The sequence below is a fragment of the Clarias gariepinus genome, chromosome 14 (genome assembly GCF_024256425.1).
Source record: "Clarias gariepinus isolate MV-2021 ecotype Netherlands chromosome 14, CGAR_prim_01v2, whole genome shotgun sequence".
In the NCBI taxonomy this organism is placed as follows: domain Eukaryota; kingdom Metazoa; phylum Chordata; class Actinopteri; order Siluriformes; family Clariidae; genus Clarias; species Clarias gariepinus.
Genome location: NC_071113.1, coordinates 22,837,923 through 22,853,282, shown reverse-complemented (window position 1 = coordinate 22,853,282; position 15,360 = coordinate 22,837,923). Strand labels below are relative to the sequence as shown.

Here is a 15,360-nt window from a genome sequence, read left to right as displayed (position 1 = left end):
GCGTGCTGCTGTGTCTCTCCAGCTCCTGCAGCAATTCATCTTCAGCCCCCTCCAGATCTCTTATGTCCTTATCGAGTACAGGCAAAGCTATAGTATGCCTCTTGCTCTTAGGTTATAGCTTCATATACTGTAGGACCTCGGTGGAAGCAGAACACTTATTTCAACCTAGTTTTTTTTTTTTTTTACGCTGTTCTTCGGGTTTCAAAAGACAAAGCGTGATTTAGCAGAGATCTATCAATTTCCTTTATGGAATCAGTAAAGAAAGTATCCTGCCTATAAGTAAAACTGCCTATTTTTCCTGTTATTACTTTAAAGAGGTTTTTTGACCTTTTGTACGGCAAGGGGCCGGCAGTGGATCCACAATCTAATTACTTCTACGGTACTGCTGTTTTTTTTGTTTTTTTTCTCCCGATTTACTTGTGGTCAGTATCCACCCACCAGCTGAGCCTCCCGTTTCTCATCCTGACTTTCAACAAGGATAACACAAGCTTTTTTTTCTGAAACAAGTTCAGCTACTCATAGGGCATCTGAATTTGCTGCTCGATGGGACATTTAAACACTAGACATCCTTAAAGCAGCTAGTGTTGCTTGTGACGGACAGTAGAAGAGAAAGACTGTACTAGGTGGATGGCTGTGTCTTCTCTGTGATATTTCACTTAGAATGCTTTATAAACACCAGAACTCACTTCTTGCTATTCCGACTTCAATTGTTTCCCATTTATGTAAACTCAGGTGTGAAATGGAGCATAAGTGTGTCTGAGAACAGTGTCTAAGTGCAGTTTTCAAATGTTTCTTCTGAACTGTATTCGAGAAGACAGTTTCTTGCTTTTGCTTAAATAAAATAGAGATGTTTCCCCTAGGCCTGTGTTCGCATTCGGTGAAATCCTCAGCTCTGGATGTAAGAACATAAGCTCTTAAAAGCAGTGTTAAGCCGTGAAACATTTTCCAGGCAGGAAACAGAGACTGTTCCTGGAAGACACACGTCACCGAGCCAAGCGTTATGGAGTTTAGCAATTTAAAAATTCAAGCCTGCTTTTTTTTCCTCTCTTGTTATATGCCTCAGCTTTCTTATGTTTATTCAGAGATGTGTTTCCATGGCGAATTTCCAAACCGCTAAGCTTTTTACTCCCCACACCCTCGTGTACTCGGATGCGTATGTATACATGCTGGTGTGCCTGTGAGCTCCTGATATCTTGGGTATTTGTTTTCGGATATAATGAGGGAATGAGCCTCTGTAAAGATAAATCATCGATGACTTATTGAGACCTAAAATGAAAAGTATTTTCTCCAACGGAAGAAAGCTGATTTACACTCAAAGGATACAACTTTCTGTTCTGTCATGGTTTTTTAATTAAAGTCACAATTACTGTGTACACATTGATTAGACGGTTTTAATGAATTCATAAGCTGGTCAGCTTTTATGGTTCATACGTTATAGGAATAAAGAAATAATACCACATTACAATACCACACGTCTTCTATTATCTGTGATTTCAAGTTGCAGTTATACTCGGAGACAAGTAGCGATGCATCACCAATAGTTACAGCTTCGTCTGGTGAATGAGTGTAAATTAAGCTAGATTAGGAGATCATTTTCTCTACAGTATGTGCTCAGTGCATCAATACCAGTCTTTATGCTTTGTTTAGTTTAACTGACTTGGCTAAAAGCCCTAATTTTTTTTAGTTCATTATGTTTTCTCTCATTTGCTTTGTACTACGATGATGTCGCCGCAGTTAATGGATGCTCAGGTTTTTATTTTATTTTTTTAAATGGGTTTGTTTTTTCCATGTATCATTTGTAGAAAAGTGGGGGCGTCCTTGCTAATTTTCTCCTTGCTGCAGGACAGGGGAGTCTCATTAAGCAGCAAGACTCGGCTGGTGAGCGTTTAATTCAGCTTGTCCTCCTTGCTAAGAAAGTGTTGAAATCGGATTTGCAACAGGAATCGCTAATCGCGTAAAAAAAAAACAAAAAAAAAAAAACCTAATGCCACTTTAATGTAATTAAAATGGCTGCAGTTTCCAAGCGTTCCAGCAGAGTAGTCTTGCATGTTGGTTAGATGCCTCAATCGGAATGAAGAGTTAGCTGGGGCTGAAGAATTGGGGCCGAGTTAAGAAAAGAAAGTGTTCAGTATATTTGCACATCTTGTACACCTGAGCTGTTATTAAAGTCATTAAAAGGTTCCTTGAATTTAAAGTGCCCGACTTCCATCTCGGCTGCTCAGTCGCAGAGCGCCGTGCCTTCACCCACACCTCCCATGCAGAGAAATGCTGCTCAGCCCTTCTGTCTGTACAGAGAGGAGAGTCGTGCATTCCTCCCATCTCTCTGGCTGTCTTCCAGAGCTTCATTCACACCATGGAGACCTCCATGCACTGCCAACGTAGCCCTGAGTGATCGATGGCACACTCTGTAGGTGATAGGCAGAGCACAGGAGAAGCACTCGAGAAGCAAACCCTTTCAACGACGAGCGGCAAGCGAGACAACACAGTGTACCACACGTCATTTGCGCTAAAGTTCCTGTTTGTGCTCTGGATCTAAAGGTTGACAAAACTGCTTTGAAATCTCAATAAAAGCTGGAGCTGGCTGTTTAATTGCTCAGTTTCAGTCCCTGGATGCTTTTTTTCTTTTCTCATTGCTGTCCTGCTTTAGCAGGCTGTGTTTGAACTGAACAGAATTCTCATGCCAGAGTAGACAACTCATGTTTTGCTCCCATCGGGGTGATTCTAGTTCCAACAAGTCTTAGCCATCAGCAGTTCTTTGGATTTAGTACAATTTCACTAATGAACAGAAGAGACTCCCCTTCAAAGGTTATGACCTCCATGAGCAAATAAAGAAGGCAGTAATTTCTGCCTCATCACATCTCTGGCATATGGTATTTAATTTAATTCTTTTTTTTTTACTTAATTCCTAAACCCTTTCACTTACTTCAGCTGTCTTCTTTCTAAAATGACATTGCATTTCACTTTTTTCTTTCTTAATTGCATGATAGCGTAATCTATCCAACACTTACAGTAGTTTGTGCTGGCTTTTTTCATCCAACCCTGTACTGTTGTCCTGACTAATTAGCTTGCACTGAGGTATGATATTAAGTTTGACTCAGTACAGCACATGAAGTACATGAAGATATATTTGGTACATAAAGATATACTGCTTGCAAAATACCAATATGATAATCGAGGAAATCTATTTAACATTTCCTGCCTTTAATTAGTTTACTTAAGACAAATGAGATCACATGCAAATGTGATCAGTGTAACAAACCAGTGAAGGAAGTGTGTGTGCAGCGTTCATGGTTTTCACATTTAAATTCCTGCAGGTCTGACGCACAGTGCTCGGCATTATAATTCTAAATCTAAATGTAGCAGATAACAGTCATGATTAATTACACTGATGTGAATTTATTTTGATGCTGCCAATTAAGTGCAGTGATTGATGGTTGCTGCATTGACAAGTAGCCCTACAATTGTTAAATCTGCAGGGATTTTAATGTTACTTTAATAGAAGACATGATGACTTTCAAATTATCATCAACTATTATGGATACTGGCGGCACGGTGGTGTAGTGGTTAGCACTATCGCCTTGCACCTCCAGGGTGCGGGTTCGATTCCCAGCTCTGTGTGCAAGGAGTTTGCATGTTCTCCCTGTGCATGGTGGGTTTCCTCTGGGTACTCCGGTTTCCTCCCACAGTCCAAAGACATGTGAATTAGGCTAATTGGCCATCCTGCGATGGATTGGCACCCTGTCCAGTTGGGACCCTGCCTCCTGGAATAGGCTCCAGGTCCCTGCGACCCTGAATACAGGATTAAGCGGGATGGAAGATAAGTGTGAGAGAGTATTATGGATATTAGTTGAAATAGTTAATAATTCTTTATCGATTTTGGTTGTAACCCAGATTAATCAGATACTTGAGTAGCTTTCTTATAGGAAAAAGATAATCTGATGAATAATTTGATCTAAAGGTTTATAACAAGAATACAGGCATATAATACATATTGAGCCTAAATTAAATTTTACATACATGTCAAATGGTAGTTTTTGGGTTTATGAATAGAAATCCTCATTAGTTTTGATAAATATTTGGATTCTATTGATTTAGTGAATCTTTCCTGCATTCTATAGAAAATAATTTGACCCTGAAATAGATTTATGGGAGCATGGAATATCACTTCTTTACTTTACAACAGATGCTTAAAAAATCGTCTAAAGTAAATTAGGCATATATCATTTTTTACATCGTACTAGTGATGCACATATCATATCTACATGATGGTTAACAGCATGTTTAACAGCTCACAGTGCCGCTCATTGTGTTTTATAGTTCAATATCCCATGTAGTAATATTTTTAATATTTTTAATTTATTTACTTTTTGTTATCAATGTTAATGGGTCTGCTGCCATCTCCTATGAGTGTATACGGTCCTGGCGCTGTGAAATGCTGTGTTAATGATTGTGGCTTTGGCTTTGTGAACATGCTGCAGTGCCGCCCTCCTACCCTCCTCCTGAGAGCCGGAGAACATATTCTCCCTTCTCACTTTTCCAGATGGCTCTTATTTCATGGTGTATATGTTGTTTAACTATGCAGTGTTAAATCTGTCGATAAAAAAACAAACACTTTTTCCCATGATGAAAACGAAATGATAATCAAATACAAAATCATCTTTTTAATGACGTTTGCCGAGTTAATAAAATCTAGTTCAGTATTCAGATTTTGTCGACTGGACAAAAATCTTGACAACTAATACATCATCATATATAGAAGGCATGGAGTGGGAGGTGGGGAAGGTGTGAGGGGGATTTGAGTCCTTGTGTCTTTGTCACCTGCAACATTATGTGCTTTTTTGTTGTACGTTCACCAACATGGCAATTGTCTCAGTGTCTGGGATAGGCTTTTAATTGCAGCATGAATTTATAAACTAATCTAATCATTCTGATTAAACCTGTCGTGTTATCATGAAGCGGTAATGAAGGCTAAAGGAAGCCCTTGCTACAGTGTTTTACATTAGTCTATGATGCAACCCTGCTGCCCTTTTCGTGATTGCCAAGGCCTTTCCTTGCCTAGCAGCTTGGCACTGGAACGGAGCCAGATAATGGAATTAAAGAGGGATTTAGAGTGTCTGTATCCTGGTATATGTGTGTTCCTGAGCTTGGATAAGTTGTCCAAAAAGGATGTGTGTGTGTGTATGTGTGGATGGGCTGTAGGCAATGCAGTTTTTACACAGCGCGCTGGGAATGTTATGCAACATGTTAAATCGTGCGCTGACCGAGGGTTGATTAGCTCTCCCTGTTTACAGGGCACAGGGCTCACAATGTAATTAAAAAAAATGGGAAGGAGGAGGGGTTGGTGCTGATTGTTGCCCTGTTAAAGAGGCTGCTTGGACTAGTCATTTAGAATCCTTTATATAATATGCAGGTACCGTAGGGCTGCAGGTCTGGAGAGACGGTTCTGTCCAGGGTTAATCTTCTATGAGGGGCTGACAGTCTCTGTGTCTTCTTCCTACTATAGTGGACTGTGTGAATGGAAAATCACAGAGGAACAATAATGATATGCTTCCCTGATTTATACTTAATTGTCATCTGACCTTAGAGGCCAATGGCGAGGGTGTTTTTATAACTGGACCAACATGCTACTGTACGTAGAAGAAATTCACTGAAACATAGTCTTGAAATGACTGAGCTTGTGCCCTGTACAACCAGTCTGGTAATTTTAAAGGCTTTGCTTCAGAGGTCTTTCAACTGGATAATCATGTGTTTGATTCCATTCCAAGAAAATTGCTTAGAAGTACTTACAGTATGTCCTTGCTACATTTGGACACTTAGAAAAGGGTACTAAACTACCTTTATTTTTGCCAGGGTGATACCTTTAAGCATACACCTTGGTACTGTATATTTATTATGTAATTTTTATATTCTTGAAAAGCATACATTTTCGACTCTACTCTAAAAGGTCAAATTATGTACTTTAAATCTTTTTTTTAAGCAGCATTACAATCCACATTTACAAGTGACTGAAATGTAATAAATATAAAAAAGGTAAGTATCACAGCAGAAACAGAAAAAAAAAACAGGTTATTATCTTTTTTCCTGACAGTGTACTCCTATATATAACCGACGAAGCACTTCTTATTTATTTTCATGCGCTTCAGTTTATCCAAAAATCTAATACAGTGCAATCGATATATCAAAACTAATGAGGTTTCTTTTTTAGGAGAAATTTTCAATAATGTTTGCTGCTGAATGCACAATTCTTAAGCAAACCTCAATGGAATCTTCCTTTCTTCTTTCTTTTTGTTTTTCGTGACTTCTATTTTCTCTCATTTTTAAGCAGTAAGGCGTTTTAGGGATCATCCTCAGTGTGTGGGTGTTAATGGTCAGTTAAAGCTGGGGTACACTACATCACAGAAGACAGGATTGTGAAAGGCAATTAGTGTATTGGAGTGTGTATTAAAAAAAAATTACATGTGATACTGTATACACTACCGGTCAAAAGTTTGGACACACCTTCTAATTCCATGCTCTTTTCTGATAAAAAAAAAATAATAATAATCCTACATTGCATAACAATGCTGAAGGCATTCAAAATATGCAATAATGTCTTTTCAACAGTTGATACTGACATACATCTGCTACTTTACTCTGTGAAGCCTTAACGGCTCGAAAAATATGAGGTGCTATTAATTGGTGATTTTTGAGGCTCTTGTACTTGAGACTACAATAACGAAAGTGGACTCCATATTCACCCAAACACATCTCCTTTTATACTGAACTTCCAGCTTACAATCACATAGTATGACTGCAGATCAATCCCTGCTAGCCGTTACCACTCAAATGAGGATGAGTTCCCTGTATGGTTCCTCTAATGTTTTTTTCCCATTGCCATCTCAGGGAGTTTTTCTTTGCCACCATCACTCTCGGTTTGTTAATCAGGGACAATCTAATTATTTTGATTCAGACATATTTCTTTTTTCACAATTACACTTTTCGAAAAAAGGGAAAGTAAATTGATTTAAAATTAAATGAACTTCTCCTCTGCAGCAGAGGTAGATTTTGGTCTTTTCTGGGATAGTCTTCATGAAAGCCAGTTTCATCATGGTGCTGGATGGGTTTAGCAAATGCACTTGACAATACTGTTCTTGCAAGAACTTTCCAGGTCAGCTGACCTTTGTGTCTAAATACCTAAGTCTATATATGTGAGAATTAAAAAATTATATCATTGTTAAAAAAAAAAAAAAAAATCCAGTATTGTTCTAGAATGTAGACAATTAATCCAAACTTGTGTCCAGATTATTGACTGGTATTGTATAATGGTGATTAAGAAAATGTCTTCCATGTGCTATATTTTTTCATAACACTTAGTGTTCCTACATGTTAGCTAGTCAATGTTACTACACATAGTCATGCACTGTAGCCTTGTTTCATAAAGTGTTTGAATAAATGAATGAATTTCTGTCCACTACCTAGGGCCAGGGGTAGGCATGTTTTGTCAAGGGTCTAAAGAGCCACAGTCCTACAGATTTCAGCTCTAAAGTTGAAAAAAAAACTCACCTGCCTGTAGCCTTAAGTAAGCCTGAAGATCTTGATTAGCTTGTTCAGGTGTGTTTGATTAGGGTTGAAGCTAAACATTATTTATGTAAAGATTCATTTTACTCAAAATGCTATTGGGTTTCATGATCTCTCAAAAGGGGGGTTATAGAGAGGACAAGCATGTAAGGCATTTTTCTTACTATGTGAAAAAAAGAACAATTATATACACACAGTGAGTGCACACATGCTAGCAAAGAGTTAGCATTGCCATGTCAGCTACTATATGTGCAAAACAATGCTCCAAAAAAGTGAGAGGAGGGAGGGAAGAGGTTTTTTGTGTAACCTAGTGCAACACCTGCCTCATATTTGTCACACTTTGTCTTCACATGGTTCACTTTTCACCTAAACATTTAAAGACTTGCCCTCGCCTTCACACACTGCTGTATCACAAACATGTGAGGCAAGCTCAGGCTGCAGGAACACAGTGATTGGTTATTCTCTTCCTCCCTTTATCTCTCATTCTAGTTGTGTCGGGACTTTGTTAATTTTTTTTATAGATTTATTTTGTATAATGGGTGCTAATAGTTATAGAGTGGGCTGTAGGTTTGGTTTGATTTTCCTTTACATTGTGTTTTATAAAACTAGTTGGAAAGGTTTATAGAGAATTATATGAATGAATGTTTTAAAAAACTTAATACAGTCAGGTGAAGAAGTATAGGCACCCTTCTTCCTAGTGGGAAAAGAACAATGCATTAAATAAATAAAATGTACAACCTCAACATAACTGCATAGTTGAAGATTTGGACTGTGCCCAGTGTAGCCTCAGATTTCTGTTCTTAGCTGACAGGGAAGAAATGATTGACACAGTTGCAAGGTTTGACACTGTGCTTTCTGACATGCCTTTCTGCTCATGACAGTTGTAAAGAGCTGGTACTGTTTGCAAGGCATTTCCACCTGCAGAACTCCCACTTGATAGAAACTCTAGAGACTGTGAATTTCCCAGGAGATCAGCAGATTCTGAAATAATACAAACCAGCACCAGCAACAATACTGTGGTCAAAGAAACTGAAAACACATCAAGGTTTGATGTGAACATTTACTGAAGCTGTTCATCTACATCCGCATGACTTTCTCTATTGAGATACAGCTAAGAAGTTGGCTAATTGGATACTTGCATGAATGTCTAGCTGTCCAGGTGCCCCTAGTAAAGTGGACATTAAATGTCTGTTAACAGTTCAATAATATTCCTGACTTTTATTCCTGATATCCCAGCGCACGTTTGAATATTCTTTTCTTAAACTGCTTGCGTATTTGATATATCCATTACCTGACTCGTATAGGTTAACAGTCTGTGTCTTAAAGGATCTTGGGCATGACAAATAGATTTTATCGTATGTGTGCAACCTCGGACAAGAACAAATTTGGAATCTAATGAAAGAATTAAGCAATAACATTGTGTTTGAATTTATTTGATTTATCAGATTTTTTTTTTGTCCTCAAGAAAAAAATTCTGTTAGTTAAATAAGCAGCACTTTGAACCCAGCAACTGGAAAATTGTCAGAATGTGCTGCTTGGTCAGAGACATAAAACAAATTAATGTGGAGCTCATGATTTAATACACCCGAGTCAATAAAAACCAATTATCTGACTTAAGCTAAGCTCACAGATATCACAGTAGACTGTATTTAACTAATTGGTTGAGGAAAGCAAAAATTATATTTAACATTCAAAACTCAATTAATTGCGTGTCCAGTATTTGGGATCCTGCCATGTTGATAATAATGATGAAGAATAAGGAGTGATGAGAGAAAAGTTTAATAAAGCACAACTAATCTGCAATTTTATATACAGTATGGAGTGCTGTAGTCTTATTGTATTTTTCCCATCTCTTTCTTTCTTTGTACAGTCTGAGCAGAGATAAGAGCTTTTGGCCACAAGACCGGATGGTGGAAAGGGGCTAAAGATTGCACAGGCTTGGCTTAAGGAAGACATACTGTCCTGGACCAGAGTGAAGCAACAGCACCCACAGAGAGGCGCACACACACAATCCATGAAGGCACTGCAAGAAGGCTAAGCCATTTGCAGGTCAAAGGTTACTTTGTCACTTTATTAGAGCGAATTTGTCAGAAAAAGAGCCTCTTTAGCGTCTGACCACGTTATTGAACTCTGCACCCCTGATAGCAGCTCCCAACTCTCTGGGAAACACACAACGCTGCTTTAGACCCACACACCGCCCTCACATGGGAGTGACATAGAAGCAAGTCCATACCAACATCCCTGCTTTTTCTCACAGTGGCTCAACCTGTGTTTCTGTCACACACCCATAAACTTCCGTAAACTTTCACACTTGCATTATCTACACTCACCCAGGATGCCTTCCTCCTCCTCCTGTGTGATTGGCTGGAGAAGGAAGCAGCCTTTGTGGTGACTGGAAAAGGAAGTGGGGCGGCATCGATGTCGTGGAAGCGGAACTACTTTGCTTCTGGCAGCAGCGGGCTGCAGAGCGTTTCTAGCCCGGGCACCATGAACTCCATTGCCCCCAGCAAAGGCCTGAGCAACGAGCCAGGCCAGAACAGCTGCTTCCTCAACAGCGCACTGCAGGTAGGACTGACTGATGCCACCCTCAGACAGTTAAATAATACGACTCACAAATACGGTATGCGCCTAAATATACAGTACTGAAACTCGCGCATCTCGAACCCGCATGTGTGTTTGTCGACAGGGCATAGGTCCAGTCTTTAAATGGGTCTCTTAATGGAGGAAAAAGTATTTGTAATTAAGTATTATTTCAGCTCATACGGAAGTGCTCGTGAACGACCTAGTTTGAAAATTGTGGCAGTAAAATTCCTTCCCATACCTGTCCTATTCCCCCGATTATACACCACCTGATGCCTACTTGTGGGGAATGTTAAAAGAGAGTGTGTTCAACTGTGAAAATTTGCCAAGAACTGTGCCTGCGTTACGCAAGCAAATCGTCTCCTGAAGTAGGAGTCTGCAGAAACCTTTGTCTCGGGATATGTTAAGAATCTGCGTAAACGATATGAACACTGTCTACAGCAAGGCAGTGCACACACACTTTGAACACTGACATCATGCATACATTGGCAAATCAACATGCTGATAGTGTGTATGTTAGTTTTTTTGAGAAGAAATAAACTTACAGGAGACAACAAGGTAATATTGTCCCGTCTTTTCATTGCAGTACTGTATATTTTGGCGCATACTATACTATACCTACACAGGTTTTTTTTTTTTCTTGGGTTACATTCATGGTTTAGTTTTTGAGCATTGAACCAAAGTGAAGTGACACTACAAGAAGACTTTATTGCAACCAGAAATACTCCTGCATCACCAATAATGTTAGCTTATTTACCAAAAGGAGCCGATAATGAATTACAATAAGGAGGAAAGTGAACATACAATTCAGGATTCAAAATATTTATTGTCATATGCACAGTTAAAAACACAATAGTCCCACCATGCAATGACGTTCTTACTTGGCAAGTCTCCCAAGATAATCATAAAAAAACTACACAGTACAGCAGAAAAAAAATTCTAAATAATAAATATAAGTATGCATATAAGAATGTAAATAAATATAAATGTGCATGTTATGTAGTAGATATCCATGCAATATAAATAAAACTAAATATTTATGTGTTAAATAGAAAAGTGCATTGTATTATGCAAATCTGAAAAAGTTCAAAGACAGAGTGATGGGATAAGGTCAGTGTATAAGGGATAAATTAACCAATCTGATAGCCTGTGGATAGAAACTATTTGACAGTATTTTTTGTTCTTGATTTCACACTCCTATAGTGTCTGCCTGATGCTAGAAGGCTATAGATGCTGTGTTAGGGGTGTGTACCGTCCATGATAATGTTGTAGCCGTTTTGATTACTCTGATGTTGAATATGTCCTGAAGAGATGGGAAGGCAGCTCCGAAAATGAATTGTGCTGTTTTGATTGCATGCTGAAGAGCCTTCCTATTTTGTGCAGTTAAGTTTCAATACCACACTGTGATGAAGCTTGTACATACCCTCGCAATTGTGCATCTGTAGAAGTCGCTGAGGGTTATGTTTGGCATGCCTCAGCCTTCTTAGAAAGTACAGTACAGCCATGCTGAATTTTTTTTCTTTCTTTTTGATAATTTACTGTGTGTTGTGAGACAAGGTGAGATCCTTGCTAATGTTGGTGCTAAGGAATTTAAAAGTTTCCACCTTCTCCTCAGTCTTATAATGTATAGTGATGTGTAAATCTTCTTTCTACTCCTAAGATCTATAATCATCCCATTCGTCTGCATTTAGGAAGAGATTATTTGTGTAGCACTAGGCCACCAGCTTTGTCACCCTTTTACCTATACTGTATGTTGTCCCATCTCTAACAGGGGTCCCAGTGCTAACAGTTTCTGTAACTGAAGTGTTATTGCAAATCCTAACTGATTGACCATTACGCGTGATGTAACTATGTAATCTAAGAAGAACTTTATCAAGTTTATTAGTTAACTGACTATCGAATTAGGCAGGTTTAAAAGAAAGCCAAATTAACACAGGGCTGCTTTAACGTTTAGAAGCATTGTTGAATCTGATTCACAGAAACTAAATCCCATTTAGGCAGATTAAAACACTGGGACAGTCTTGCTTCCAGGCATCACTGGGCAATATGATAATATAATACAGTAGCAATATTTCATATATTTAGATACAGATCATAGAGATACAGGCCAGAAGCTTCAGGTAATGTTCATATCAGCCACAGCATGAAGAAAAACACGACCTCAGGGATTTTGACTATGGCATGATTGTTGGCGCCAGACGGGTTGGCTTGAGTGTTTCTATAACTGCTGATCTCCTGTAGGTTTCACACAACAGTCTCTAGCATTTACTTACTGTAGAATGGTGCAACAAGGAAACAATATCCAACAAACACCTTGTTGATGAGAGAAATCAACACAAAGTAGCCAGACTGGAGTTAACAGAAAGTGTAGCTCAAATAAGCACTGTACAATTATCGTTAGCAAAAAAGGATTGCAGAATACACAAGATTTTAAAACATAGGGTGAATGTGTTACAACAGTCTGCTGATATCCGGTCCCTTTTTTAAACCTGGGACGGTTACAGGAAAAAACAGCCTGGCTTGATGAATCTCAATTTCAGTGGAAGCACACAGATGGTAAGGTCAATGTCTGGTACCAACAGTATGAATCCTTGAACCCAGTCCACCCCGTTGATAGTCAGATGTGGTGGAGATGCTGTAACGGTGTGAGGAATTATTTCTTGGAACACTTTGGCCTCCTAATACTAACTGAGCATTACTTGTACGTCACAGCTTATTCGAGCAATGTTGCTGAGCATGCGTAGCTCCTCATGGCCATAATTTACTCTGCTAGAGCTTTCATATTCCCTCAAATATTGCAGGCTGAGCTACGAGTCACTGTCTTGACATCTTCATCACAAATAAATCTTTATCCTCCTAAGGCTGCTTTTAGGGGACCAAACAAGTGAACGTTGCTTTAACACCTTAAAATTTCTTGCAGAGTGTCGACAGTATGGGCAGAAGTGTGCGGACATGCATTGTCATCCAAAATCACGACGCCGTTGGATAGCAGCCCACTGTGTTTAATCCGAAGTTTAGGCCTTAGCTCTTTGATAAACATCTCCCTATAACAAGCACTGTGGATTGTTGAAGCTTTTCCTTGATAATGTTCCAATACTGGCCCTTGAGAGTCCCAGAAATCTGTAAGCATCAATTTTCCCACCAATGGTTGACTTTTGGACGTTTTCTTGGTCGGCGATTAAGAATGTTTCTGTTCCATACTCTGCCGTTTACTCACAGGCTCGTAGTGATGAATCGATTTCTCTTTAAGAAACTTTCACCTTCGTTTAAGTATTGGTCCAAATTTTCTTTGCAGATACCCAAGTACACCCACAGCCCACATAAAGATTAATCACTCCATGCGGATCTTCTTTCATGCAGATCACAAGTGGGGCATCCATTTTTGCTCGTAGTTACAAATGAAATGATGTAACACGTTTACACCTGCACACCTGTCTTTGGAGACAGTGGCCGTGAATGGAAAGCGCTAATAAGACATTGTGGCCAACAGAAGTTTTAATACAACTATACTGCATATCATTTTTGACTCACAATATAATTATTTACTCTCCTACCCGCTTTTAAAGCAATTCATTCCACTAATTCCATCTGCTCTTGTAGACACTCTTGACCAATACAACCCATTCATGCAGTTACTATTTTTACCGACTGTAACAACAAGCATATAGAAGTCATGAATGCCATACAGACAACTGCACACTCTCACACACAATTACAGCAACAGCAGAATCTACGAGGCATTCAGCAGCTACAAATGTTTATATCTCTCCATCCAATTAAGGACGACAGGCAAGCGCTGAGAGTTGTTACTGTGTGCACATCAGCGCTATAACAGAAGAAAGGTAGCAAGCCGGTGAAAAAGAAAGGCAGTGAATCAGGTGGTATGGCAGAACCCTCAGCAGGAAACCAACGGAAATATGCAACTTAATTGCCAACTTTATAATGATCCGAACCTAACCACACTGGAAAGGGTGTGAGAATGAAGTGAAGAGGAGGTGCGGTAGGCTATTAAACACAAGGTAGACTTAAAACAGGATGTAAAATTGCTCCAGTAATTAGGTTGAAATTTAAAAACACAATAAGACGGCAATAAATGAGCAATTTATATTTGTAATAAAATGAATAAACAGTGCACAAATGGCACAAGTAAGTTGCAGCAGGCGAGCCATAAGACATACTGGGTTTCACAAAATCGTTGCATTATAAATATATTTCAGACTTCAGAGGCAGCACAGACACTATTGCACATATAAAGCTTTTTATTTGTGACTACAGAATGTAAGCATGTAAATTTCACACATCATTATTTAACATGCTGGGATGACTGAGCTCCTGCTGAGTTTGTACAGAAGATGATGAGCTGATTCATCACCCTCTCTTTCTCTTTCTTTCTCTCTCTCCCTCCCGCTCTACCCCCCCCCCCCCCCTTTCTCTCTCCCCTCTCTTTCTCTGCCTCACAGTGCAGAAAGTGCTGTGATCCACACTCTACAAGCACAGTGAGCACTCAATGCAGCATAACCACGGAAATAAACAAGTGAAGGACAGATAGAGAGACAGGGGAAACAGCTCCAATCATGCATTTACCAGCCTCTTCTCTTGGTAGACATGTAACAGGTTAATTTAGTGTCAGTGGTTAAACAGCTGTTGGCCGATGCATCAGAGTGGAAGTTTTGTTATTACAAGCTATACGTGGGTAACATTTCCATTTGTCTTACCAGGATTTTTACATAAAACATAGGTTAATATTACAGAGATGGAAGTATTACCCAACACACTGAGATGATAAAAGCTCCACTTTCATGTTTTGGTACCCTGAAAACCTGACAAGCCGTGTCCAACATAACATTTTCCCCTTACAGGACAATAGATCAGCGTTTTACTGTTCCCTTGAATATTTGTACCAGCCTGGGGAAAACAATAAAAGAATAAAGCTTAGATTGGATGGATTTATTTTAACGCTCCTCTGTATGACTAATGGACGGTAGCCCTTAAAGCTCAAAGCACTTCAGGAGTTATTTGTTTAGCTGTTTTTTAATATATATATATATATATATATATATATATATATATATATATATATATATATATATATATATATATACTGTGGGGCCCATAGATTATATATCATAGATCATATGGATTATAGATCCAGTATAGAGTGACATATAATTTTTTCAGAACAAAACAGGCAACACATACTGTATGCAAAGAAATAACACAGAT

The 15,360-nt window shown here is 38.9% G+C and overlaps 1 protein-coding gene across 7 annotated transcripts in view; it reads left to right on the top strand.

Moving 5' to 3' along the window:
- The window catches only part of usp54b (ubiquitin specific peptidase 54b), a 136,029-nt gene that overhangs the window by 39,959 nt on the left and 80,710 nt on the right, over nt 1–15,360 (top strand). For 6 of the 7 annotated variants that reach the window (XM_053511504.1, XM_053511503.1, XM_053511506.1 and 3 more), the window contains one exon: nt 9,428–10,122. The exons of the other annotated variant lie outside the window; for it this stretch is intronic. In XM_053511504.1, coding sequence (XP_053367479.1) covers nt 9,976–10,122 — 147 coding nt within the window. In that variant the 5' untranslated portion in view covers nt 9,428–9,975. The remainder of the gene's footprint in view (nt 1–9,427; nt 10,123–15,360) is intronic. 7 annotated transcript variants of the gene reach the window in all.